Source organism: Triturus cristatus, chromosome 3_2 (genome assembly GCF_964204655.1).
Source record: "Triturus cristatus chromosome 3_2, aTriCri1.1, whole genome shotgun sequence".
Lineage (NCBI taxonomy): Eukaryota > Metazoa > Chordata > Amphibia > Caudata > Salamandridae > Triturus > Triturus cristatus.
In genome coordinates this window covers 1,229,806,823-1,229,833,354 of record NC_140584.1, presented here as the reverse complement: position 1 = coordinate 1,229,833,354, position 26,532 = coordinate 1,229,806,823, and the positions used below count along the sequence as shown (strand labels likewise).

At 43.1% G+C, this 26,532-nt stretch overlaps 1 protein-coding gene across 1 annotated transcript in view; it reads left to right on the top strand.

Moving 5' to 3' along the window:
• LOC146859531 (CD5 antigen-like) overlaps window positions 1–26,532 on the top strand; it is a 628,425-nt gene that overhangs the window by 117,813 nt on the left and 484,080 nt on the right. Inside the window, exon 2 of the mRNA XM_085650238.1 lies at window positions 2,494–2,811. Within this exon, the coding sequence (XP_085506364.1) occupies window positions 2,494–2,811 (318 nt within the window). The remainder of the gene's footprint in view (window positions 1–2,493; window positions 2,812–26,532) is intronic.

The window sequence follows — 26,532 nt, the reverse complement described above, 5'->3', positions numbered from 1 at the left end:
CCCGTGACACTGCAGGAGCCGGCCCTGGGGGGTGGCATTTGCCAGGGCCATCATTGGCTCCAGGCGGGGGCCGCGATGACCCCTTCCACTTAATTTAAAGCCCCGGGGGGTGGTGGTCCCCGGGGCGTGTGGGGGGGCTTGAGCCCCCCTCACAGGTATTTTATTTATACGTAATTATACTTAATGCATAAATACGTAATTTATATGTAAATAAAGCCTCAGGGGTTGGCGGTCCTCGGGCTTGGCGGGGCCTTTGAGGCCCCCCACCCATTTTTTGCAAAGCCCCGGGGGGTGGCGGTCCCCGGGCGGGGGGCTAAGAGCCCCCCCACATATTTCACAAAAGCTCCGGGTGGTGGCAGTCCCCGGGACTGGGGGGCCCCTCTGGGCCCCCATTACTATAAAATATTGCCCCCGGGACTTGGCCCCCCTGGGGTCTAATGGTAAACGAAGTGCAGGAGTCATTTTTTTGGGGTCTTGGGGTTCCTTGTGGGATCCCCTGAGCAGGCCTAGGGGTCCAGGGTGTTTCTACCCTGCCCCCTTTTTGCCTTTTTGTGTTTTTTTTGTGCTTTCTTGGCTGCCAACGCTTCCTGATTCAGAGTGTTGGCTGCCAATTAGCATAAAGCTCTTGCTTGGGAGGATCCGCGGCCCTAGATATATCTATCTTTTTACTTTTGAATATCTCAGGAGCTACTGAACGGATTTATACCATTTAACCAAAAGGTACAAGTGTGAACCAAGGGCTATCTCTTTGCCAAATTTGGTGTAATTCCGTTGAGCAGTTCGGGCTGTAGCTGCATCAACAGGTCCTATGGGAAATTGCATGGGGAAAACGCGTTTTGGGACCCCCCTTTTTTCTCAGCCCCTGCTTGACGAATCACCACGAAACATTCAGGATAGGAGCGGACCGGAGATGACCAAAAGTTTGGAAAATTTCGCAAAGATTTGTCAACCGGCGCCAGACTTATTGGGGATAGAATGTTGCGGATTTCCTATGGAAAATAGGTCCTAACTATAACTATCTACTGGTGACCGCCAGTAGATAATATATAGGCATTGCCATATACTTGTATATACTGTACTCCTGCAACTAACGATGATGGAGCCTACATTCCACAACTCTAAACACATTTCAGAACTTGAGCTTTTTTTTAGATATAAATGGTTAAACATTTCAGCACTGAACCCTCCAGTAGCCTTCTGTCCGGCATCCAAACTCAAATGTGAGACGTTGGAACATGGGCTATTTTTCTGCAGCGCATACTCTGCTGTGCACCGGAAATGGATTGGCCCACTATGCCACCTGTCAGAGGGGTCTCAACAGAGCTTTACAATGAGAATCCTGAGAACTGACACAAGGAGACTGTAGTATATAGTGGAGCAAGGGCTTTAATCTCTATATCCCTCATGGGACGGGTGCTTTTAGATTGGAAATGATATGTAATTTAATGTATGGTTTTCTAATTCTATGAGTGAATTCACCAAGAGGGACTCCTGTCTGGGTCACAGACACCCACATCTGTGCCCCAATGAGGAGCTCAATGGTGATTTGATTTTTTCTTAGTCTGAGAAGTTATCCAACCAGTGTCCATTTCTGCACATCCAGGTGTATCATAACACACAGGAAAAGATCAAATCTGTGACAATGTGAAGTCAGTATACTTCAATGCGGTGTTGAGATGGTCATGATTTTGGTATATTACTACCTCATGCAAGAGGCCCTCTTACATGTGTGTGGTACTGTTCTTAGCAGAGAAAAATAAGGAATATTTGATGGGAGGCATTTGCTTGAGTTTCTGGAGTTTTATGTCACTCAAAAGTGAAGAAAGTGTGATATATTTACACGTAGTTTTGAATTACAGGAATTCTGTATAACATAACGTGTTTGGCTTCTGTGAGCACCATCCGCATCAATTCCACTCTGCCAAGTGTGTGGAAATGTCTCCAGTTGGTAGGTACCCTCAGTTTTGGCAGACCCCGGAACCAAAATAGCGCAGCTTTCCCCCGTTGGTGTAACGTCAAGCCCCCCATGCTCTAGACCCGTCAGGTGCTCTCAGGCCAAGGGTCCGCTGACTGAACACAGTGCCAGAGGGGCCCCTTGGAGCTAATGTTACCCCACTGGTGTCTCCTATGAACTTGCCTCATTTAAAAAACACATTCCCGGGTGTCTAGTGTGGCTTCCTGCTCAAACACATGAAAAACCACACTCTGAGGATCCAGGCGAATTCTGATTTGGGTCATGCCAGGACAGAGATATGTTCCTGTGTGAGGAAAACTGAAGGGTGCAAAGACATATTATTGAGGGGTTTACACGCCAGCAGGCAGCCCTGAATGTAATTAAAATTGTACTGTTTTATGGGTGTAATGTGTACACTCATGCTTGGAGAATTATAATGCTTATATTTTAGCAAACACTCTGGCACAGGAGTTTGTAAATATCCAGGCAGTGACAGGGTTTACAGAATGTAACAATGTGCATTTCTTCTGTTTCTGCAGGTCCCTTCAACAGGCTTGTACTGACGCATTCCAAGGATCCCTGTGTTGGGTTTTTGCGGGTTAAAACCTATATATGGGGAAGAGTGTGTAACCACCAGTGGGACATGAATGATGCTGCAGTGGTCTGTAGAGAGCTGGGGTGTGGAGTTCCAGTTTCAGCAACAACCGGATCTTCCTTTATTAGAAATATTAATGAAGCAGTACAGATAACAGATGTACAGTGCAAGGGAAGTGAACGCAGGCTCTCAGAGTGTCCCTACAGTGACCAGGTACCTCTGGACTGCGACACCACGAAGTCCGCAGGAGTGCGCTGCACAGGTAAGAAGCAAGCAATATTATGAGATCTCACGTCCTGGTATGAACTGTGACCAATGTATCTGCATCTTGTAAAGCAAACCTAACAACAAAGTAACAGAGTGCTGCACATTACACTGGAGAGCATAACAATGTGGAGAGTAGGCTCGAGGAGGAAGGCTGGTCACAGAGAAGGTGTTGAAGAGGACTGATGTGTAAACAGAGGCTGTGAACCCAGGTTTAAGTTGGGAGGAATGTAGACATTAGTACAGAATTTTCAGATCACACTGTTATAGTGAAATTACATTTTGATTATGTTTTTTCAAGACTAGAGGTCTTTTCGGAAAGATCATAGCAGAGAGGTTTGTTAACACTGGGATGCAGTCCTCATTCTTGAGGCATAGCCTAAACATTTTGTGTGGTTAGAAAATGTACCACAGAATCCAGACAACCACAGCATTTTCAACCCATACCAGACACCTGCCAGTATCTCGCTTGGCTTACTTGTGTTAGTTTTGTATAGGTCCACCTTTAAATGCGGCCAAATAGATCTTACTTAATCCACACATCTCCACATTTTAGCAGGAGATTATGTGTATCAGGTAATCCATCATCATCAATAATCCTGACAGAGACAGTCAACAATAAATTGTATTTGTTTTTGAATTATTGGAACACATTTCCTCTCAAGTAAGCACACACAAGAACGCCGGGTTGGTGACTGCCCACCTCAAGGAAAAGTCTCAACCCTAATCAGGCTGAACCCCCAAAGTCACTAAATTAACTTTGAGCTCAGCCCCCTGGTTGCTATGGCACAGTGTAGGGAGGCTTAGCATAGTTCATGGAGCAAAGTATTTCTGCAGCACCAAAAGAGTAGTGAAGTCAAACCCCAAGCAATAAAAATGTAAAATTGGAATAGTAGGGTAACATGTAATAATTAGAACCACACCAAAACAACACACATTCAAGAGACAATAGGTTCAAAGGTGCGATCAGATCATATTAATTTTATGACAGAGCCCTTAAGTACTCAAACCTCGCCTGTCAGTGAAGGGTTCTCCAATCTTCATGAAATAGATTTACTTATGAACAACTAAACAGGGATGAAAGAGAGCTTGTGCTAGCAGCTGGCAGCTTAGAGATGGTCTCTTCAGTAAATTCTGCAACTACTGACCCTATAGAGATGACCCATTCTGAAACAACAACAATTAAACCTTGTGTATTCATCCATGGAGAACAAAGAATTGAATCTCCTGTTCAGCAGGCACCAGTGTTCAGAACTGACCTTTCCTTGATCTCGTGGAATGTAACTGGGGAAAAAGCCAAATTGGATGACCAAGACTGGATAGATTTTGTGGGGATGTATGATGTATGGCTTTTTCAGGACACCTGGGCTAACAAGAAGGTATTCCGGGATGCATTTACTGCCTGCAGTGTGAGAGCAATCCCTCCAACAAATTCAGGGCAGAGAATGCGTGGTCTGCTGATCCTAGTAAAAAATGATGTTGCTTGTATTCAAGAGCTCTTAAGTATAGATTCTCTAGATATAATGGGCATTAAACTAATTTTTTAAGGGGCATGTATTTGATCTTGTTGAACATTTGTTCACGTCAAATGCCCACCAACTGTGATTCACCAGTTTTGACCATGCTGGATGAGTTGATTGAATTATGTCAACAGGTAGCTAAAATATTTGTTGGAAGTGACTTTAACACTTCTTTTGAGCCCTCCTCAACAATTAGTTTGGTAACTGAAGAAGAGACTGAATACTGCCGGATCCCCAATCTGATAGGGAGCCCACATCGTTCCTTTATAATCACTGCCCTACAAGTGGCCTCAGTAGTTGTTGGCCGGAGTCTGAGGGCATGTAATGGACAAACTCATCTTGATATAAATAGGGCAGTTTCATTCAGGAGAGGTGGACAAAGCAGTACCATCGATTACGTCCTACTAGACGTAAAGTTATGGTCATCATTAAGGGACCTGAAGGTTGACAACGTGACAATAGTAATCACTATCCCCTCTCTACTATTTCATCAGGGACAGAGTTTAATAGATCACCTCCATTTAACCTTGCGATGGCTCCTGAACCCATTACAGATAATAACTGCTGAAGGATCTCCTGGCCTAGTGTAATGTCAGATCAAAAACACAAGCTGAAACGTATCATCTGTTCTTACATTTCATGTCTGGTGTTCACATTGAGAGTGTGGATCCTTTCATTATCTTTAAATATCCATAAATGTTTTTTCAATAGATCTTTTCTAGGGAACATAAGAACAAGTTCAAGTGCCCTAAGAAAGATCCTAAGTCGTTCTCAGAGGAATGTGAGCAGGCCCAGAGGTTTATGAACACAGCAGCCAGGGGATGTCATTGTGATGAATTTGTGACTTCCTGTCAAAGGTATAAGGTAATGCTAGACAAAGCCAAGAGAGAATGGGGAGATAACAGGTGGAAAGACATGTTCCAGGCTCTCAAAGTCAGAGACAACCATACTTTTTAGTCAATTATTACACACTGGAATATAGGGCATCAAAGTTCAAGGCAATAGCATATTTCGCCTGATAAATGCTAGGAAATTTTCCGGCACTTTACTCAACAGTTAGGCAAGCGGAACCTACTTTAACTTATAATGAGGAGTATCCCAGCTATGACCGGATTTAACTAGATTGCGGACCTTGCACTAAGATTTCTTTTAGTTTGGTGGAGACCCTTTTAGCTGTTAACAGCTTAAAATCCCAAAAGGTACATGGAGCAGATTACACACCGGGAGACCTTTATAAAGCTGAACCCAAGCTTTCGGCTTGATATGTTAATCTGTTGTCAAATGCAATCTCAGCTGGGGGGGGGGTGATCCTTGACAGAAATAATTCCTGTGTTGGAAAAGGGAGACACAGGTTAACTATAGGCCTATTAGCTTGATAAACAATTTACAAAAAGTCTTTGCTGGACAGGTTTTGATGAAGTTACAAGAATGGATTGAAGACGTGCAGATTCTGCCACCACAGCAGGCAGGATTCGGTGTTAAAATAAGCATTTTAGATCAGGTGTTTAATGCTTGCCCTCCTTTATTGGAAGTATGCATTGCTGCGCCATCGATCATCCCCTTTGGTATCGCTTTGTTCGCTCTAAGTTGGCAGGGTATGCCCAGACATGGGTCCCTTGCTGGCTGATGAGGGTTATGAACCCGAAACCAGTTCCAGGATGCTTGTTTCCGGTCCAGGGAAGACATGGCTTGGCAGTTCGGGCTGGACTGTTCCCATGAGGCACAGGGTCAGACTAATTTGCATATGGCCATGTCTGAACTGGGGTGGTGGAGTGAGCTAAATAAGGATCATAGATTAAACCCAGATCAGTTGACTGGGGGTGAGTGTTTGATTTGCTCAAACGCTCCGTCCATCATCCCCTTTGGTATCGCTTAGGAAGATTCATAAGAAGCCAAGCAGGCGTATTCTATGTGGTCTGTAGCCTTATCGTCACATATTGAGGTGACCAAAGGTAAAGAGCCTTGCCATAATAGAGGCAAGAGATGCTGAGGGCCTGGACAATTAGTTTTTTAGCTAAAAAAGGGAACAGGTTTGAACCTTTCTTAAAAGTCTAAGGATACCAAAGCAGCCTGCCACAAGTTGTTTTGCTGTGCACTCCTTGGCAAGACTGGAGTCTAGCCACATTCCGAGACTCTTTTTCTCCCCCTTTAAGAGTGTGGAGTCCCTCTAGACAATCAGGCAGTGGAGTTGGAACTTTCTTACTGAGGTTATTACCCGGTATCATAAGCTCAGTCTTGTCTTCATTGAGCTTGAGTTTGCACTTGGCAATCCATCTGGACAGTTCTACAGTGTCGAAGGTAAATTTATATAATGTATATTGAATGAATACATCAATTGTATAAGAGTGCCCAAAAAGCAGCAATAAGGAAAAACACACAACAGTTTGCCGTGATGTTCAGTTACTAGGTAAGGTTACAATCGGCTGCTACAGAGGTTCTACACCTGCTCAAATAATCTATGCTTCATGAAAGATTGTTCTCCGTCTCTGCTATTTCAGTCTGTTTTTAACCCTCTCTTTCAGTCTTTGCTTCTTATCCCTTTAGGACATTCATTTTCTTGGAATGTTTAGGGAATATCAGTCTATAAGTTCACAGATGATTCATTATTTCCATACTTCATGGTTGGGTATGTCATGACCTCAACGAAACAATCCATGGTAATGCCCTTGTCCTGGGTTATTGGGAACATTTGGACTCCCAAGGTCTGACCATGGAGAAGGTGACGGTATGCTGAAACAATTAAAACTATGTGAGAACTCTATGAAATGTGCACAAACTATAATGTGTGTGCACCTAATGTGACCCAGTAAGACCAGTTATTTACAGAAAGCCTGTTATTCATACTCTCCAGGTACATCTATTGGTATGGTTAGGTGATTTTCTCAGTGACAACATTAACATTTTGAATTAAAAATCGACAGTGATGTCATAAATTGTGTCATAGAACATATCATCAGTGATGTCATGTGAGGTCAAAGCAGTGCATGGCGGGGTTCGCATGTTATAGATAGGGCTGCTAACTATAACTGCTGAGTTTATGTGGTTTATTTTAGTTAAAAGCATTTATGATGTCACTGAGAAATTCACCTAAATATAACATTACTTTTTTACCTTTGTTTTTCCAGTGAATTGCTAAGGTGTTTTTTTAATTGAAAACTGATCTTTTTATTACCCCCAACTATATTGTTATTTTAACCTTTGTTTTTTTCTGTGAATTTCTAAGTTTAAAAAAAAGTAAATCAATTTGTTAAGTGAGATGATATACGATAGAAAGACTTTATAATATTATAAGTGTGCAGACATTGTTTTGAAAGAATGCTTTTTTTTATTGTAACCTAACGGGATATAGTTCAGTTTGCAAAATGTTTCTAAAATATGTATGAGTATTAAACAGATACATTTTCAATATTTAAGTACAGATAGTGTATTTGCTCAGTTCTTGTATCTCTCATATCGAGACATGTTGCCAGCAATCTATTTTTAAGGTGTCATTACTCTTGTGAGATGCTCGCAGGACACTTGCGAGATTGTAGAGCTCTAAATTTCATTGTGATCTATTATATACAGTTCTTTATCATGTTTTCATTTATTATTTAATGTCAGTCTATAATAGAATAGTGATTTAGTGATGGCTCTCGCGAGATGCTTGCTGGAGCTGGAGGCACAATCCCCTTTGTGGACTCCAAGGGAGCGGTACCTCCTGTTTGGCTTTCACTACATACTAGCAAGATTGTTTATTTAGAATTACGTTAATTACAGTGTTTTCCTATAAATTTGAAGAGAGAAGAACATTAGACATGTTGACTAAGCTATGAATTATGTATTGTTCTATGGAACATATCAAGCAAGTACTTTTCTTTTTTTTACATTCTTGCTAGACATTTGCAAGACTCTACTGAGAGGCTTGGAACAGGAAGCACACCATAGGGAAGGATTGTGATTGGTTCATTTTTTTGTTTGAGTCTGTTTGAGTATTTTCCAGGTTTCTCATATTATAAATCACTGAATCATATTTTCAACAGTACGGCTATATGGTCATAGGGAAATTAAACTTAGAACCTGTAAAAACTACATGCATTAACCCGTTAACCACGGCGTAAAATCTGCCGCAGTGCAGGCGTTTCCGTGTGCGGGCGAGGCCGTGTCGGCCAACGGACGTGCCCAGCACTACGGAGGTAGTGCTCGCGACGGCCATTGGCCGACGCACGCAGCGAACGGGTTTAACAATGTAACAAAACCGCACCAGTCCACACTGTGAATTTGTGTACATCTACTGAGTAGGGACACCATGGATAACAGGTGCACTGAGGGAGAAGCCGTCAGAGTGGTCTAATGGAAAGGTGCATCTGGGGAGCCTCCAGTGTCTGCAGTGTTATATTTCATATAGATGCCCTAATATAGGCATGATCTTAGATGCCCTTATATAAGCATGCTCTTTCACCTACATTAGTTCCCTATACTACACAATAACGAGTTCTGAGGGTTGAGCCTTATCTAGTCTGTGGTCTGGGTACAGAAGGAGGGTTTTTTCCCGAACAAAGGCCTCCTATAACATCTCCAATGTGCTCATACAGTATGAATGAACATTCATGAGGGTTCTTGGAAAACAGGCAGGGGCGTCAATCCACCTGCAAAACATCTACATACACGGTTTATCCCATATCTCATCCTCATACCCAACAAGTGCTAACACAAGGGACAAGAGACAAAGGAACTCTATATACTTTTTGTATAAATACAGCACCTTTTGCTAACATTAGGCAGAGGGAACCAAGACTTCCAGGCAAACACACTCACTGACCAGAGATGCTGAGGCTCCTGCATTCAGTCGCTGCAGCTGACAGTGGTCTAAACAACCCTTGTGGGGTGTCCAACTCGAGACCAGGGCGGGGTCCCACACTCTCTCTATTCAGGTAATGGGGTTAGGCTAATCCTAGAGGGATTCTTGGCTTTCACACCTACTCACTTCCCAGGTACACTTAGGTACATCTAGATATGCATCGTAGGAGTACGCACACTTTTATAAATGCATTTTATATTCATGTATGTATTCATGATGCTTCAGCGGTCTTTGGAAAAGCTGAATGGACGGTCGTTGGAGCAAGATGGCGGACTGACTCCGCCACAGAGTACCACCGCACGGATGAGCTCCCTACACCTAATGATTTTTTGTATGTATAAGACCGCTAACAGACCGCTAACAGTGCTCTAATTCTATATGGCATAATTACGGATCAGCAACTCACCAGTTGGCATATATTGGACCTCCCGAGGCTTCCGGCCAGGGAGCGAGCCTCGAGAAAGTTGGAAAGCATATGGAAGATTGGCGAGTCGGGGGTCAGATGCTGGCTATCCATACTTCGGACTGTTTTTGAGCTGAGGAGTATTGGGCGCAGACCGGTATGCGGATGGCTGAGGCAGCTCCTCCTAACAGCGCCGACGCCGACATCGGTGTTCGTTTCTGATCATGGCTTGGCAGTTCGGGCTGGACTGTTCCCATGAGGCACAGGGTCAAGACTGATTTGCATATGGCCATGTCTAAACTGGGGTGGTGTAGTGGGCAAAAGAACGATGGATTTAACCCAGATCTCTTGACTGGGGGAGAATGTCTGCATTGTCAGCATTCCGTCCATCAATTGTTTGTTGTAACGCTTTTCGCCCTATGTGGGATGGGTATTCCCAGACGTGGGACCCGTGCTCACTACGCCACTGGAGTCAAGCTATCCTGGCTGATGACGGCTGATAGCCAGAAACCGGTCCTAGGATGCTTGATTCCGGTCCAGGGAAGACATGGCTTGGCAGTTCGGGCTGGACTGTTCCCATGAGGCACAGGGTCAAGACTGATTTGCATATGGCCATGTCTAAACTGGGGTGGTGTAGTGGGCAAAAGAACGATGGATTTAACCCAGATCTCTTGACTGGGGGAGAATGTCTGCATTGTCAGCATTCCGTCCATCAATTGTTTGTTGTAACGCTTTTCGCCCTAAGTGGGATGGGTATTCTAGCTATCTGGCTGATGACGGCTGATAGCCAGAAACCGGTCCTAGGATGCTTGATTCCGGTCCAGGGAAGACATGGCTTGGCAGTTCGGGCTGGACTGTTCCCATGAGGCACAGGGTCAAGACTGATTTGCATATGGCCATGTCTAAACTGGGGTGGTGTAGTGGGCAAAAGAACGATGGATTTAACCCAGATCTCTTGACTGGGGAGAATGTCTGCATTGTCAGCATTCCGTCCATCAATTGTTTGTTGTAACGCTTTTCGCCCTAAGTGGGATGGGTATTCCCAGACGTGGGACCCGTGCTCACTACGCCACTGGAGTCAAGCTATCCTGGCTGATGACGGCTGATAGCCAGAAACCGGTCCTAGGATGCTTGATTCCGGTCCAGGGAAGACATGGCTTGGCAGTTCGGGCTGGACTGTTCCCATGAGGCACAGGGTCAAGACTGATTTGCATATGGCCATGTCTAAACTGGGGTGGTGTAGTGGGCAAAAGAACGATGGATTTAACCCAGATCTCTTGACTGGGGGAGAATGTCTGCATTGTCAGCATTCCGTCCATCAATTGTTTGTTGTAACGCTTTTCGCCCTTAGTGGGATGGGTATTCCCAGACGTGGGACCCGTGCTCACTACGCCACTGGAGTCAAGCTATCCTGGCTGATGACGGCTGATAGCCAGAAACCGGTCCTAGGATGCTTGATTCCGGTCCAGGGAAGACATGGCTTGGCAGTTCGGGCTGGACTGTTCCCATGAGGCACAGGGTCAAGACTGATTTGCATATGGCCATGTCTAAACTGGGGTGGTGTAGTGGGCAAAAGAACGATGGATTTAACCCAGATCTCTTGACTGGGGGAGAATGTCTGCATTGTCAGCATTCCGTCCATTAATTGTTTGTTGTAACGCTTTTCGCCCTTAGTGGGATGGGTATTCCCAGACGTGGGACCCGTGCTCACTACGCCACTGGAGTCAAGCTATCCTGGCTGATGACGGCTGATAGCCAGAAACCGGTCCTAGGATGCTTGATTCCGGTCCAGGGAAGACATGGCTTGGCAGTTCGGGCTGGACTGTTCCCATGAGGCACAGGGTCAAGACTGATTTGCATATGGCCATGTCTAAACTGGGGTGGTGTAGTGGGCAAAAGAACGATGGATTTAACCCAGATCTCTTGACTGGGGGAGAATGTCTGCATTGTCAGCATTCCGTCCATCAATTGTTTGTTGTAACGCTTTTCGCCCTAAGTGGGATGGGTATTCCCAGACGTGGGACCCGTGCTCACTACGCCACTGGAGTCAAGCTATCCTGGCTGATGACGGCTGATAGCCAGAAACCGGTCCTAGGATGCTTGATTCCGGTCCAGGGAAGACATGGCTTGGCAGTTCGGGCTGGACTGTTCCCATGAGGCACAGGGTCAAGACTGATTTGCATATGGCCATGTCTAAACTGGGGTGGTGTAGTGGGCAAAAGAACGATGGATTTAACCCAGATCTCTTGACTGGGGGAGAATGTCTGCATTGTCAGCATTCCGTCCATCAATTGTTTGTTGTAACGCTTTTCGCCCTAAGTGGGATGGGTAGTCCCAGACGTGGGACCCGTGCTCACTACGCCACTGGAGTCAAGCTATCCTGGCTGATGACGGCTGATAGCCAGAAACCGGTCCTAGGATGCTTGATTCCGGTCCAGGGAAGACATGGCTTGGCAGTTCGGGCTGGACTGTTCCCATGAGGCACAGGGTCAAGACTGATTTGCATATGGCCATGTCTAAACTGGGGTGGTGTAGTGGGCAAAAGAACGATGGATTTAACCCAGATCTCTTGACTGGGGGAGAATGTCTGCATTGTCAGCATTCCGTCCATCAATTGTTTGTTGTAACATGATCGAGGAATGGCACCACCAAAAAACGCTCCAAGAGGAACACGAGCTGGACGAGTTCTTGCAGACGCCACAGGGGGAGATACTGACACTATTGTTACCGGCTGTAAAGAGGCCAAGAGCAATGCACCGATAGTCGGTAAGCCGATTCTACGTCTTTTTCAAACGGGAAAAGTAGCTGAACTTTTAATTAATGGGGTTGCTAACCAAACAATGACTGATAGTGAGCTGTCAGGTACAATATTGGAAGCCATTCCAGATTGTTCCAATACATCTAAGGAGTTTTCCCAGTCGGGGATATTAAGTAGCAACAAAGGTGTTAGAGCCGAGAAGATTGCGGAAAGAGAGGTGCTCAGTGGACAATCTATTTCTATACTGGCAGAGCTAGCAAATCCGGTTGAACTAGTGAACCAACTCTCTGCAGCAGATAACTCAGCATCTTTAATAGAAATTAACGATAAACTTTCTGCAGCCAGTACCCTAGGGTGCTCAGATGTCACAGAGAGCTCGGGAGATGTACAGATGACTGTGAGTAATGATGGCACGGAATCTGCCTTGGAAGAGTGGGAAGAGATGGCGTCTCCCACTGATAATGAGGCAGTAGCAGAGACTAGCACTAAAATATACAAAACACCTCCCGGGGTTAAAAAAATAAAAAACAAAACACCCCAAGGGCCTGACAATCTGCGGCAGAGTATTGTACAGCAAAATTTGCCGCTCACACGTGTGAAAAGTAATGCGGAAGACAGACCCCTCCGTCGATGGGTACAAGCAAAAGGAGGGGTCAAGAGCATGGTATCCCGAATAACTGGCAATAGCCCAACTGAGACCTCCCCGGTAAATGAGTGTCCTAGACAAAGCAGAGAAAACGGAGAAAATCAAATGGAGAATGGAGGGAGCTCCCAACAGGTCCCTCCTTCTATAGGTCCTTCTCCTTCTATAGGAAAACAATCTCAGAAGCTTCTACCACATTCTGCTGATATAAGGGACCCATCAATCCAGCCTTCAGCAGCGTATTTGTCTACTGACACTTTAACGAGTACTGATCCTACATTGGCCCTGAAATTACAGTTTTTGAAAGACCACAGATCAGAAGCTCAAGATCGTTACACACAGGTCACAACAGACAATAACATAATGCAACAGACATTGCAAAAAATGACTGTAAAAATTGGAGGTCTTACTGAGGATATATCAGAGCTTCAACAGAGGGTCGGAGACACTGAACAATTGGCCAGTCATACAGATACTTTGGTGCAGAAACAGGCCACTCAGATCTCAACTATTAATCTCAATCTAGAAGATTTGGGAAATCTCTGGACTATTTGGCATTCCAGAAGGAGCAGAAGGGGTAGATCCCAGGGCATACCTTGAACAGCTATTACAAAAGGCATTCCCGGACTTATTTGACTGGGATTGGATTCCCAACTACAAGGAGTGCATAGATTGCCAATGGGTCAGCGTAATTTGGATGCTCGGTATCCCTGCCCTTTTCAGATTTTTGGGGGCAATTTTTTGCTTAGACAGGCGGTAGCACTGAAGGCCCGTCCTAATTCTCCAATAACAGTCGAATCGATTACTTTTTTTGTCAGGTCAGATCTCTGCAAAATAACAATGGATAGATGCTGGCAACTCCGTCAATTAATAGATCCATTAAAGTCTCTTCGGGCACAAGTTTACCTTCAAGAACCAGCACGTTTAAAGGTTTTTGAAGACGGTCGCACTAATTTTGATGAACAAGAAGCTAAATTAGCGATTGTAAAATGGCACACTGTAACAAAATAGAGGACTTAGTATAAAAGGCTGTAAGGTGGTATTGCTCTGTGTGCTTAGCTCTAAGAAACATAGAATTGGTACTGTTTTTTTTTTAGATTTTGGTTTCGATTTTCTTTCTGATTTGTATTACAGCTATTAGAAACTATGAAAGATAATTTAGTATAATTATGTTAGGGCAATTCTTCCTCTTTTTACACGTAGTTTTCACATTGAGAGCAGCTCTTGGGGGTGTAAGGGTAGCCACCGTTGCGGATGTGTTTCTGTTGTGTTGCCCAATCAGCGGCAACAGGTTAAAGGGAAGGTCTTCTCCTTCAAGAGACATCCCACCCTGTCCCAGAGATTCTCTGGGACAGGGTGGGATGTGGAAGAGTTGGGAGGTATGCAGAGGGGAAAGAAAAAGTCATCACTGGGGCATATCAAGGTTTTGTTAGGGGGCTAGTTACTAGATTACGTATTCTAAAATATTTTTCAAGAGTTCAAATGCTAATTATACATAAAGTTGATTTGATGATAAGGAATGATGGCAAGGGTTAAATTTATGATATGGAATATTGCTGACCTTAACAATGCCAATAAGCGGCAATTAGTCTGGGAGGAATTAACCAATTAACCAACCACACATATTTTTAATCACCGAAACTCATTTGGCTTACAAGGATCGCCATTTGTTAAAACATCTGGGGTATGAGACAGTAGCATGTACAATACAAACAATATCAATGAAAGGAGTCGCTATACTAAAAGATAAGAGGTTTATGTGTAAAATAACTAAGACTGACTGATCAGAGAGGTCGCTGGATAGTGGTTCAGATAGACATTCGAGGTAAAAAATATGAAATATGCACAATATATGGGCCAAATATAGATGACCCCGCAATATTTGATTTCCTTAATCTGGAATTGCTAAACTGGGATGGGGAAAGATTGCTAATGAGAGATTTCTACTGCCCTGTGGATTGCAATATTGATTCTACGAGAAGGGGGGGTACTCGCAGAATGTGCAAGACCCGGGCAGCAATACAAGAAATAGTGAGACTACAATTTTTAAAAGATGCCTGGAGACAAAAGTATCCAGCTCTTCCAGGCTATACGTACTACTCCGCTCCTCATTAGACATATTCAAGAAGTGACGTGGCTTGGGTCTCTGATAGCCTAATATTAGACTTAGATATGGCAATATGCCCCGGGGTGACATCTGACCATAATCCTATCTTATTAACATTTATGGCTACAGTTGAAGATAAAAAGATTACGCCATTTTCATTACCTAGACACCTTCTCACTGGTAATGAGTATATTTCTAACACTACACAACAACTTGAGGTGTTTTTAGGGAAAATATTGGCACAGCGTCTCCACTGATAGTCTGGGACACGATGAAAGCTTTTGTTAGAGGCATCACACTGCAATATATATGGCAGCAAAATAAGCAAAGGAAGAATGAAATGGAGACACTACTCACAGCCTTACGTGATATTGAAGCACAACATCTGGATGCCGTAGCACAAGATCAGAGAATTCCGGATCACCAATTGCTTACTTTGGTAGATGCAAGAGCAGTGGTTAAAAAGGTTTTTAGAGACAAAATAGCAGCCAACTACAATGGGCACCGTATGGAGCAATATGAAAATGGAGAACATATTGGCAAAACTTTAGCTTATCAGACAGCAGAGGCTAAGCCTCAAACTAAGATAAAAGCTATAAAGGGAGCATATGGTATCATACACTTATCCTACACAATGACACTTCAGCTATTTTGGAACAGTTTTCGCTTTTTTATCAGAAGCTCTATTCTTCTACTATCATACCTGATAAAGACAATATGGCACAATATCTTACAGAGTGTAACCTTTCAACTCTGAACGAGGCAGATGCAGCTTTATTAGATAGTGCATTATTGCTGGAAGAGATAGTACTGGCTATATCGGCATTACCCTAAGGGAAAACAGCAGGGGTAGACTCAATACCTTTAGAATTCCATAAGGTTTTTAAAAATACATTACTCATACCGTTTAGTATGGTTATCCATCATTGCATTTACCGGGAAGGCGCCGGATTTGTGTAATATGACCCAGATTGAATTTTTCCCTAAGAAAGGTAAACCAAACACAGAATGCGGATCAGACAGACCCACGGGTTTATACTTGGCAGAGACACTACCACCCACATTAAGATGGGTATTGGGGCTTTCGATTATGATGAGAAAGAGAAGATGGGTCTTGGTATGACCCTCTTAGATGCCGAAAAGGCCTTTGACAAGGTTGAATGGGAATTTCTCTGGGCTACATTAAGTACACTCGGCCGTGGTGGGCAGTTTAGATGATGGGTACAAGCCTTATATTACAAACCTCAGGCTACGTTGATATACTCAGGCTCATACACAATTTCATTCGATATCTCTTGTGGAACAAGACAGGGCTGCCCCCTCTCCGCATTATTATTCGCTCTTTATATCGAGCCATTTATTCGCACATTACAAGCATGCACAAATATAAAACCGTTAGTGACCGCTACTAGTAGACTCATGATTACGGCATATGCTGACGATGTCGCGATCATTTCCACCAACCCTTCTGAAACTGTTTCAGCCGTTGAAATAGCAGCAAATAAGTTTGGTTCTATATCTGGTTATAAACTAAATAGTAATAAAACACAGGTGCTTATCAATTTTAAACCAGAATCTTCAATCACGGGGGTATGCAATACAGCCACATACCTTGGAGTTAAGATTTCAGCCAAAATAGATCAACTGATTACTCTAAATTACACCCCATCGCTGAATGAAACCGTCAAGTTATTGAATCACTGGCACAAGCTTCCTATAGGGCTTCCAGGGAGATGTAATTTAATTAAAATGAAAATACTACCTACGTTTTTATACCTGTTTAGGTCTATTCCTTTACGTGTCCCAAATAACTTTTTTAAAAAACTATATGGGGTACTCAGTAGCTTTATATGGGGCTTTAGGAAGCCCAGAAGGGTGATTGGCCTGCTCAGATCTCCTTACAACCAAGGTGGCCTTGGGCTACCAGACTTTAAAATGTATTTTTGGGCTGCTTTTGCTGGACGCTTTCGCAGACTCTTCGGGATTGATCCAAAAAATTATTTCTATCGGCTGATTTTAGGAGGCGATAGTCATTTATTTTTATATCGTACTAATGACCCAAACTATTTCAAACACGTCAGATTCAAGACAGTTAGGGACAGTATTTATATATGGAGGGCTATGGCTGGCAGAAACAAATTATCATTAATACATAATAAGCTCCCACTATGGGGGAACCCTATGTTCCCCGATGTGTTTCATGACCCAGCGGGTAAATCCTGGTCTAAGTATGAGGTTATATGCTTAGAAGATTTGTATGATATGAATGGTATTGAGTCATTTGAAGTTTTACGACTTTGTTACAAATTACCTGCTCACTACTTTTTTAATTATATGCAGATCAAGGATTACCTGGGAAAAAACTTGGGGTCGAATCTGATAACTCACTCGACGATCTGGGACTGCTTATACGGGGAAACTTTGAAGTCTTTAATTGGTAACATGTATAGACATCTGTCGAATTTTAAATTGGATGGATGTGAAAAATTAGCAACACGCTGGAGTCAATTATTGAATATAGATGTAACATCTGGCACAATTAAACAGGCCCTGGGCAACTTAGGGGATTCAGTCCATTCGGTGATCTTACAATTGTAGCATTTTCATACAATCTGCATGCTCTATTATACACCTGAAAGAATAGCTAAATGGCTGAAGGGAATTGCTCTGGGGGAAAGACAAAATGCCCCAAATGTGGGACATATGCGGCCAATCTTATTCACATATTTATGGAGCGTACGGAATTAAAGACTTATTGGCAGAAGATAGGCCAAGTGCTCTACCTCAAATTAGGATTGTGTTCCACGTTAACTGTTTTAGAAATCATGCTAGGCTGTAAGGCAGATAAACCAGCCGTAGCACGTCTTTTTTCAATCTTGATGGCTGCCGCTAGATTAGCTATTGCCCGGGCATGGGTTTCATCGACGCCGCCATCTATTGGTGAATGGTGGACTAATATTAGGAAAACATTGGGTTTGGAAACTACCTTGGCTAAAGCTAGGGGTGTTCGCTCCATGGTCAAAATTAGAGCAATTTGGGGGCCTATGGATGTGGCGACACCATAAAAATCAAGCAAGGTGGCTATTTAGATATTATTGATATATATTTGTATGCTGTGTCATTGTTTGGAAATGTCTGGGTCATAATTATATGTACCCAATCTTCCCTTTTAGTTTCTCCTCCTTTTGTAAATGCTCTTGGCTCCTTTCAGATTCTTATTCTTTGTTTAATCTAATTGCAAAGTCAATATTTATTACTTACAGTTATTTGTCTATTGTATACTATGTATCTTTTGCCCCATTTGATGACAATAAGAAAAAAAAAAAAGTATGTATTCATGATTATTGCAAGATGGTAGAACTGTACTATCCTTTAATATTCACTGTACTGCTGATAATATATCTCTTCTACTGCCTCACGATTGTAGCAGCACATATATTTTACACTAGAAGAAAAACTGTGCAATACATCCTCCTTGTAACACGGCCGACTGTTTCTTCTATGTAACTCTCTGAGACAGAAACGAAGTGAGCACGAGTGACTGAGTGGAAAGTAGTATATTGTTTCCACGATTCTGAGGAATCGGGGATGTCATATTCTGAGGTTGCCAGAAACTAATATCTCCCCGATAAGAGGAGGTTCTAGTGGTACTGTGAGCTAGCTAATGCAAACAGGCTAACATGGCCTCTTAGGAAGAGGTGTGGTGCCACGGCCGGGATGACTGACTCCGGAATCTGGGGATCACGGTTCGATCCCCGGCGGCAGATTAGCCCAGCACCATGTGACTCTAGCTTGCTTAATCTTCCGGATGGTCCCCAGTACCTAGAGACCCTTACGGGTGATTGTTTGCGCTTCACAAATGTGGATTATTATTCTTATTATGCGGTGGGGGACTCAGAGTTAGTCTGCAATCCCACAGCTCAGATCCTACATGGGTACTATAGGAACTACACTACATAGCGCCACCAATGTTGGTTAGGTACTTATTTAACGGTAGAATCTGAGTAGTTCAGTCAACGGTATTCTCAGAGACCCCTACTCACAAACGCATCTGGAGTGGGTGGGCACAAACTCCGCCACAGCTGGGTAGGCACCCTTCCTATTTATTGGCTGCTGGTTAAATAAGCTTGAGGGACACTTTTTTCCTAAAATTGTGCAAAACACCTTATCTTAGTTCTTTAGGAAAGTTGTTTTCATATTCAGCAAAACAATGACTGAAGACAACGATCATAATTCAGTTCCTGTACTACACGTCCCAGAAGACGAGGAGGATGTAAATGCAATACATATTGCACCCAATGGCAGGCATTCACTCACACTCAAGCTACTTAAACATGGTTTAACAGCCAGAGGTGGTATAGAAATATTCGTGATAGAGGCACACAAAGATTTTCAGACAAAGGTATTCTATTTATGGGTTACATTTCCAGCAGCAAATGCAATAACAAAAACTTTCCATTATTACACACATGAAGACATACCAGCGGTCTACACTCTGTTTGAGGAGATTGAAATTCCGCTTAACTACCAGTGACATTTTTACTAGTTTAATGGCGCCCTACCTCACACAAGAAGAAGAGCAAGACTCGGTCCGTTAGGAAGACCAAGAGCAACATGGCCGATATTAGCGACCTATGCACCACATTTTGACATTGACACAATGCCACATGATGAATTGCTCTTACAACACAAAGAGTTGATAAAACTTTACAGAAACATGACACAATTTGTCATGAGGGCACTTGCGGTCTCAGCAACAGTAATTACAACAAATGCAGCTCCTACACAGAGCACAGCTGCTTAAATTACTCCACAAACGTTACACACGGTAATGGGAAAAATGCCCACGAAACGTGAACAAATCCCTTTTGGGTTGCACAGAAAATAACCCAGTTGGAAGCAGTATTCCAAAATACTACTCCATTTGAAAAACACAGAATACTGATAATCTGCTTGCCCATGGGGATTACACCACAAATCGAGGATTGTACCTCTTGGGGTACAGTCTTTGCTCCCATTTATACCAGAACACATGCTATTCAATCCTTGGCTGTAGTACCAGATATATTAAGACAAATACAGAATAAGTACGGGGCAGAGCCTGCTCTAAACTGAGGGATGAAATTACTAGGTAATTATGCCCAGATATAAGCAATATTATTAGCGAATATTAAAGGAGAGGCAGCATCAGTGGCAATCCACCAACGCCTACGGGAGTTCACTCCCTTAGAACAGGAGAACGAACTACCCGGAATAATTGAAACTGCATATGCAGAATTAGGCAGAAACAGTTTGAGGGGAAAGGACACTTCCAAGCAGACACCGGCTTCTTCTAAAAAGAAGTGGTACAACAGATCTCAGTCCCGAGGTAGGTCTCCTCCACAGGAGCCCTCTGAAAAGAGGTATAACCTTAGGAATAGAGATAATATTAGGAAACCTGACAGGTATCAGGATATTGATACACGTTCCTCTTGTTCCTTTCAGGGTTTCGACAAAAAACTCAGAGAGGACAGGACAGTCAGAACACAAAGAAAAGCATGCACAGTCCAGGGACAAGCAGCGCGTTCAAGACTTTACTTCAAAAAAAGAAGAAAAGCCAAAATCAAAACCTCAGTTTAAAAAGAAGTAGGTTGCAGGCCTGAAATCAGACATGCCTAGAATTCTGAGGACACAACTTCTGAGTGGGGAATGGGCTCTGATGATGCTAGACAGTGCAGTAGAAGTAACAATAGCTCGCCGGTACATGGAGACATTTCTGGTGACAGCGGACTTGAATGATTACATCACAGTGGAAACACCAGACAAAAGGGTCAGCGTCCCACATAAGTTATATGAAATAACACTCCGGATGGAGGGGGACAAGCCCAGGAAAATAAAAGGTCTCTTTTGGAAGAACCTGTCATCTGGTTAATGCTTCTTGTTAGCAGAACAAGTTTGGCTGCTAGCATTTGTTTTGGAGTGCCCCAGGGGAGAAAGTATAATTTTTCCTGCATTTTACGACCATGTTCCCATTCCCCTTAAACATACATATACACAGGAGTGGGCAGTAGCTCTAGCACCAGCATTGTATAAAAATCATGCCGGATGGGATGAGGATTCAACCAACCACGGGATCCTGTTAAAAGTTTCACCAAATGCTCAGAGGCAATACCTTCTAAAGCAAGAAGCTAAAAAACAGGTCAGGGAGATCTTAGATCTACTTGAGTACCAACATGCACCTCACCAATGAACAATCCTTTGTTTACCCTATCAAAACCTGACAATACATATCATCTAGTTTTAAACTACAGACACTCAAACTCATGCACAAAGACATTCACTGTCGAAAATGCACATGCACATAGTGCGTTAATGAATAAGAGTGTGCAGGAAAAAACAAAAAAAACAACAGTTGATATCTCAAATGGATTTTTCTGCCAAAATATAGCACCTGAAAGCAGGTATCTGACCGCATTCTCCGCGTTGGTGTCCCAGCGATAATATTGTTGTTTCCTCCAGGGGTACAAGGACAGCCCGGGGGTCTTTTTAACAAGGGTAACAGGGTTACTTCAAAAATTTTACAAAGAAGTGTTGTCCTATGTGGATGATATTTATCTGACGGACAACAACTTAGAGAGGCACTTGACCAGGGTGAGCACCATTATTATGGGATTCGCCACTGAGGGCTACAAATTGTACTTTAAAAAATCAAAAATTGCCCACCTCAATGTCCTATTTTTGGGATATGAGCTGTCAAGTGAAGAGAAAAGTCTGGCAGCTAACTTTTTAGAAAAGCGTGCTCTGCTCCAGCCTCCAAAATGTTTAAAACATTTACAGTCCATACTGGGATTCCTACATTTTGGCAGAAGATACATTTTGGGTTACGCAGAAAGAGTAAAACCTTTCTACCACTTAATAAAACCTGACTTTTCAGCCAGACATTGGACAGAGGAACACACCAATATCCTACGTTCACTCCAAGAAGACATATAGCTTCAAAACACTTACAAACACGCATAAACACACGCCACTTGGCGATCCGCATCATTGCGGGTCAATGCAGGTACACCTACTTAACCTTCAATGAAGGAGAAACAGTACCAATCGCATATGAATCACAGCTGTACGCAAATGTGTTTCACTTCAACAGAGAAAATACTGACAGCAGTTCAGACTGCTGTAGCAAGAGAAAGAGCACTGACTCAGGGGAAACGCATAATTGTTGTAACCCTAGTACCGGCTTTAGAAGCCGTTACAAAAGATAGCATTCCAAATGCAAAAGCCTTACATCAAAGATGGATACAATGGGCTAATTCTCTTACTGCAATGGATGTTGAATACAGATTTGATCCAAGTTTAAAAACACAAGCATTTCTGCAATACGAACAAGAATATCCTCTACCAACTGAAATTTTGCCTCTCGATCAGTATGAATACATTATTTACGCTGACGGACCTGCTCAACCGGCCATAGGGAGTAAGCAACAATACAGCGCAGCATGTGCTATTGTTAAAGGTCACATGACGGATGGAAAATTCCATCCGAGTTGCGCTAAAATGCAATCTCTAGGAGACTGCATGGCACAGTTGGCCGAGTTAAAAATGAATACTGGCACTCGTAAATACAGATCATGAATTTCCCACACTAATCGTGTGTGATTCCTTTTACTGTGTGCAGTCGTATAATCTATACCACTGGGAACAAAACGGGTTCAAGGATGCAAAAGGTGGCACAATTAAGCACAAAATGATATGGGAACAGGAAGTAGAGTTGAAAAACAAACTACCACGGGCTCATGTGATCCATACACTGAGTCATCAACCTAATGGCGTTCACGTTGAAGGGAATTAATGGCTGATGAAGCCGCAAAGGGGGCTGTTCACACGGCTTTCAAAGCTGCAATCACTCGTACAAAGACGAGAATAGACGGCAAGATTATGGTAGCTGTCATAACTTCACGCAAAGGCTGCACAGCAGTACCAAAGAAATTTCCACTCAAGTACTCCTACAAGTTAGATGCAAGCAACAGTCCATATGCTCAGATCCCTGGAGTGGGGGATAGAGTAATACCAAATATGGATCGCAGACGAGGTTTGATTGTGGCAGCACACAAGGGTTTGGGTTCTGCGCATACAGGGGTTACTGCGACTATTTCATTATTGAAACAGCGCTATTGGTGGCCAGGTCTAACAAAACAAACTAAGGACTACGTCTTGAAATGTGACATCTGCCAGCAGATGAACGGATCCACCATAACACGCCCAGCCCAGACACCATTATTAAAATCAGACAAACCTCTCGCAAGTGTGCATTTGGACCACTGCGGCCCCTTACAATCTGGCTTACAAGTATAACATGGTTGCAGTGGATTCCTGCTCTAGATTCCTATGGGTATGGCCTCAGCGCTCGGCTGACCCTCAAACTGTTATAAAAGATTTGCAAGTCTTTATAGGCACATATGCACTTAGCACGTTTCATTCTGACTGCGGCCCGACGTTAAGCTCTCTGGCTTACCAAGAGGCCATGGAAAGTATGGGCGTAGCATTGCAGTACTCCTCTCTGTACTATCCTGACGGAAATTCAGTCGTGGAGAGGAAAAAAACGGGACTTAAAGCAATCTTTAACTGCTAGTGTATTAGGCAAGGGCGGTAGTTGGGTCACACACCTGTATGAGGTTCAGAGAGCCCTCAATAATCAGCCAAGAAGTTCTCTAGGGGGTGTCACTCCATATGAGGTCCTATTTGGGATGAGAATGTGGGTACCTGATCTAGATTGTGAAGGTGCAGTGGCAGATAAGAAACCATTTGATATCCATGATCGTTTGCCTGTTTTACAGGATCTAAATGAATCCAGGACACAACAAATTAACATCCACCTAAAGCAGACCACCATTGGGGAATTCAAGGCTGTAACAGCAAGAACTGTCTGGATCCCAAAAGTCAGAGAGAAAATAGCGAACAAAAAAGAATTTGGACCTTCCTACAGAACAGAACAGTACCTGTCCGAGCAGTACACGGAACAAGAACTGTTCTATTGCCGCCTCTTGCCGGGAAAAAGGGGAAAAGATCTGTCTCAATTGACTTAATCAAACCACACTATGTGGCCAATACTAAGGAGTAGGCCTCGTGGACTCCAGAGTAGCAGACGCCTTCCTCTCGCTACAATCCAAGAAACTCAAACAGAAAGACTCATCACATTTGAAGGGCCTCCTGTACGGTGAGAAGAACTATGCAACAATGCTATGGAACTCGCTCCTCTTGAATGCGAAGTTTGACTTCAAAATCAAACTCAACTTAACACCCAAGTTGCAATTCAACCTACAACAGATGTTTACATGAATATGCCTCGTCAAGAGCAAAGTGCGATTTCAACAAATCCCGATGCAATTCCAACAAATTAATAAACTGCTTGTGGCTATTTCATGACCTTTGATATGTTTTCCTTAGATCCAAGTGAACCAGAAATGACACCAGATGAAAAAAAAAAGCAACAAGTCATAAACTTTCTGCACTTTCTAAAAGAGACATGCCTGGTATCGCCTTGGGTAGAACTCTAGGTTATTACTGGGATACTGTTTTTTCTTTTCTGGCTAGGCTTAGTAATAACTTTTAGCATGCTTATTAATGGACAATATCTTCGACAAAGCTCCACAGCCCAAAAGATGAACCTCATCCTGAAGCCACATCAATCATCACATCGTGAACAATGAGACTTGTCATCAGTGAACATCACAGAGGTTCCTATACCGAATGGCATATTATGGGACAAGGCTGATTTTGATATATTTTGCCCGACAGAAATTTTACAAAATAATCATGTATTTAAAATTTCATTGAGTGATATCATTACCTCCAGTACTTTTTCTGATGATTGGGACACTGAAACTGTTCATAACATGTTGTCTGCTTTAGAGAAAACTGCTGCATTTCCTGATACTGAAATGTTCCTGCACAAATCTATTTCAACTAGAAATGTGTTTGAGTACCACCAGTGGGAACATTGCCCTACACCACCAAAAGGTAGTTCACAGGCGTTTGCACAGAAATGTACATATATCAAGGTATAACACCACTTACCCAGCCTCATATTATTATAGGGTTACACCAACACCAGCACTGAAAATTATGTTGACAAATACCAAACAGCTTTACTCTGCTTCCTTTATCACCCGATTGTCTGAACAATGTTCTGACCTATGGAATGACGAGATAGACTTAAAATCAGTCTGGGGTTCTAGGGACTGGCAAGTCCAGGGAACAGAAGCGCTATTTAGAGCTTGCCTCATTCCACAGCAGATTATATTTCTGAATAACACTGTGCAACAGACATCCTGTCTTGGACTAGCCAAGCACAAGGACCTGAACACACCTCGGTTTCCAACACCATTACAGGGGTGGCAAAATTCAACTACTAAACATGAAGGGGGAACAGTAGATGACATTCTACAATGCAATAGAACAGAACCAAGTTGGAAAGAATGGTTGGTTTGGCCCTTAGACACGAACAGATGTCAAAAGCGATTCCTGAATATCACCGAAGAATTCGGTATCCATAGGCCAGATTCATGCTATGTACAAAGAGAACACCCAGGGGTAGTGACATCCTTTAGTGTTGGGAAGTTGTGCCTTGATTGGCTAGAAACGTCAACACTCACAGAAGGGAAACAAAACTTATCTTTCCTCCCACAAGACATGGATCTTAAGGATTTTTTACAGGGACCTTACAAACAACGTCAGAAACATTTCATATATGCTGGCATTTATGCTGCCTATAATGAAAACTGGAAAATATTACAACAAGAGGCCGCTGAGAGAATACGGGAACTAGACCGGAATAATCTAGAAAAAGCATTAGCTGTAGTGAACAATGGGTTAACAACTTTGAACTCCAGGATATATTCCTTAGGCAGCATTGCATCTTCAGCGATAGACATACTGGAACACGATTTGGCCATATTACAACACGGGCAATCTCAGTTCCGTTCTGTTATGTTACTGAGCTGGACGGTGCAATCTTTGCATGCAGGCTATGTGCCTTGGCGTTTTATAAACAGCGTATCACTGTTTTCTGAATATAATCTGACAGATAAACAGGATGACATTGCACAAAGGAGAACAAAATATACAATGCTGCGTATTGAAAAACTGGATAGATTACCATTCACAATAGCAGATTCACCATCAACAGAATGGCTAATCCATGGCCACATAACTACACCGGTCACGACCTTTCAGTTTCAATATTGCCTTGAGCAAAGGAAGGTAGAAAAATATGAAAAATTGGGACAAGAATACATTAAGGAATCCTGAGAATAACCATATAGATTCTGTTGCCAGAGTGGGGATTGGGAAGTTTTTCTTAGTGGTATGAACTTCAAGAATGCCTTAAGCGGTTCTCTCATGTGCCAGGACATGTCGTTACACGGAGCATGCAATGGTTCAGTAGCAAACTTGTCCTGCCACATGAAA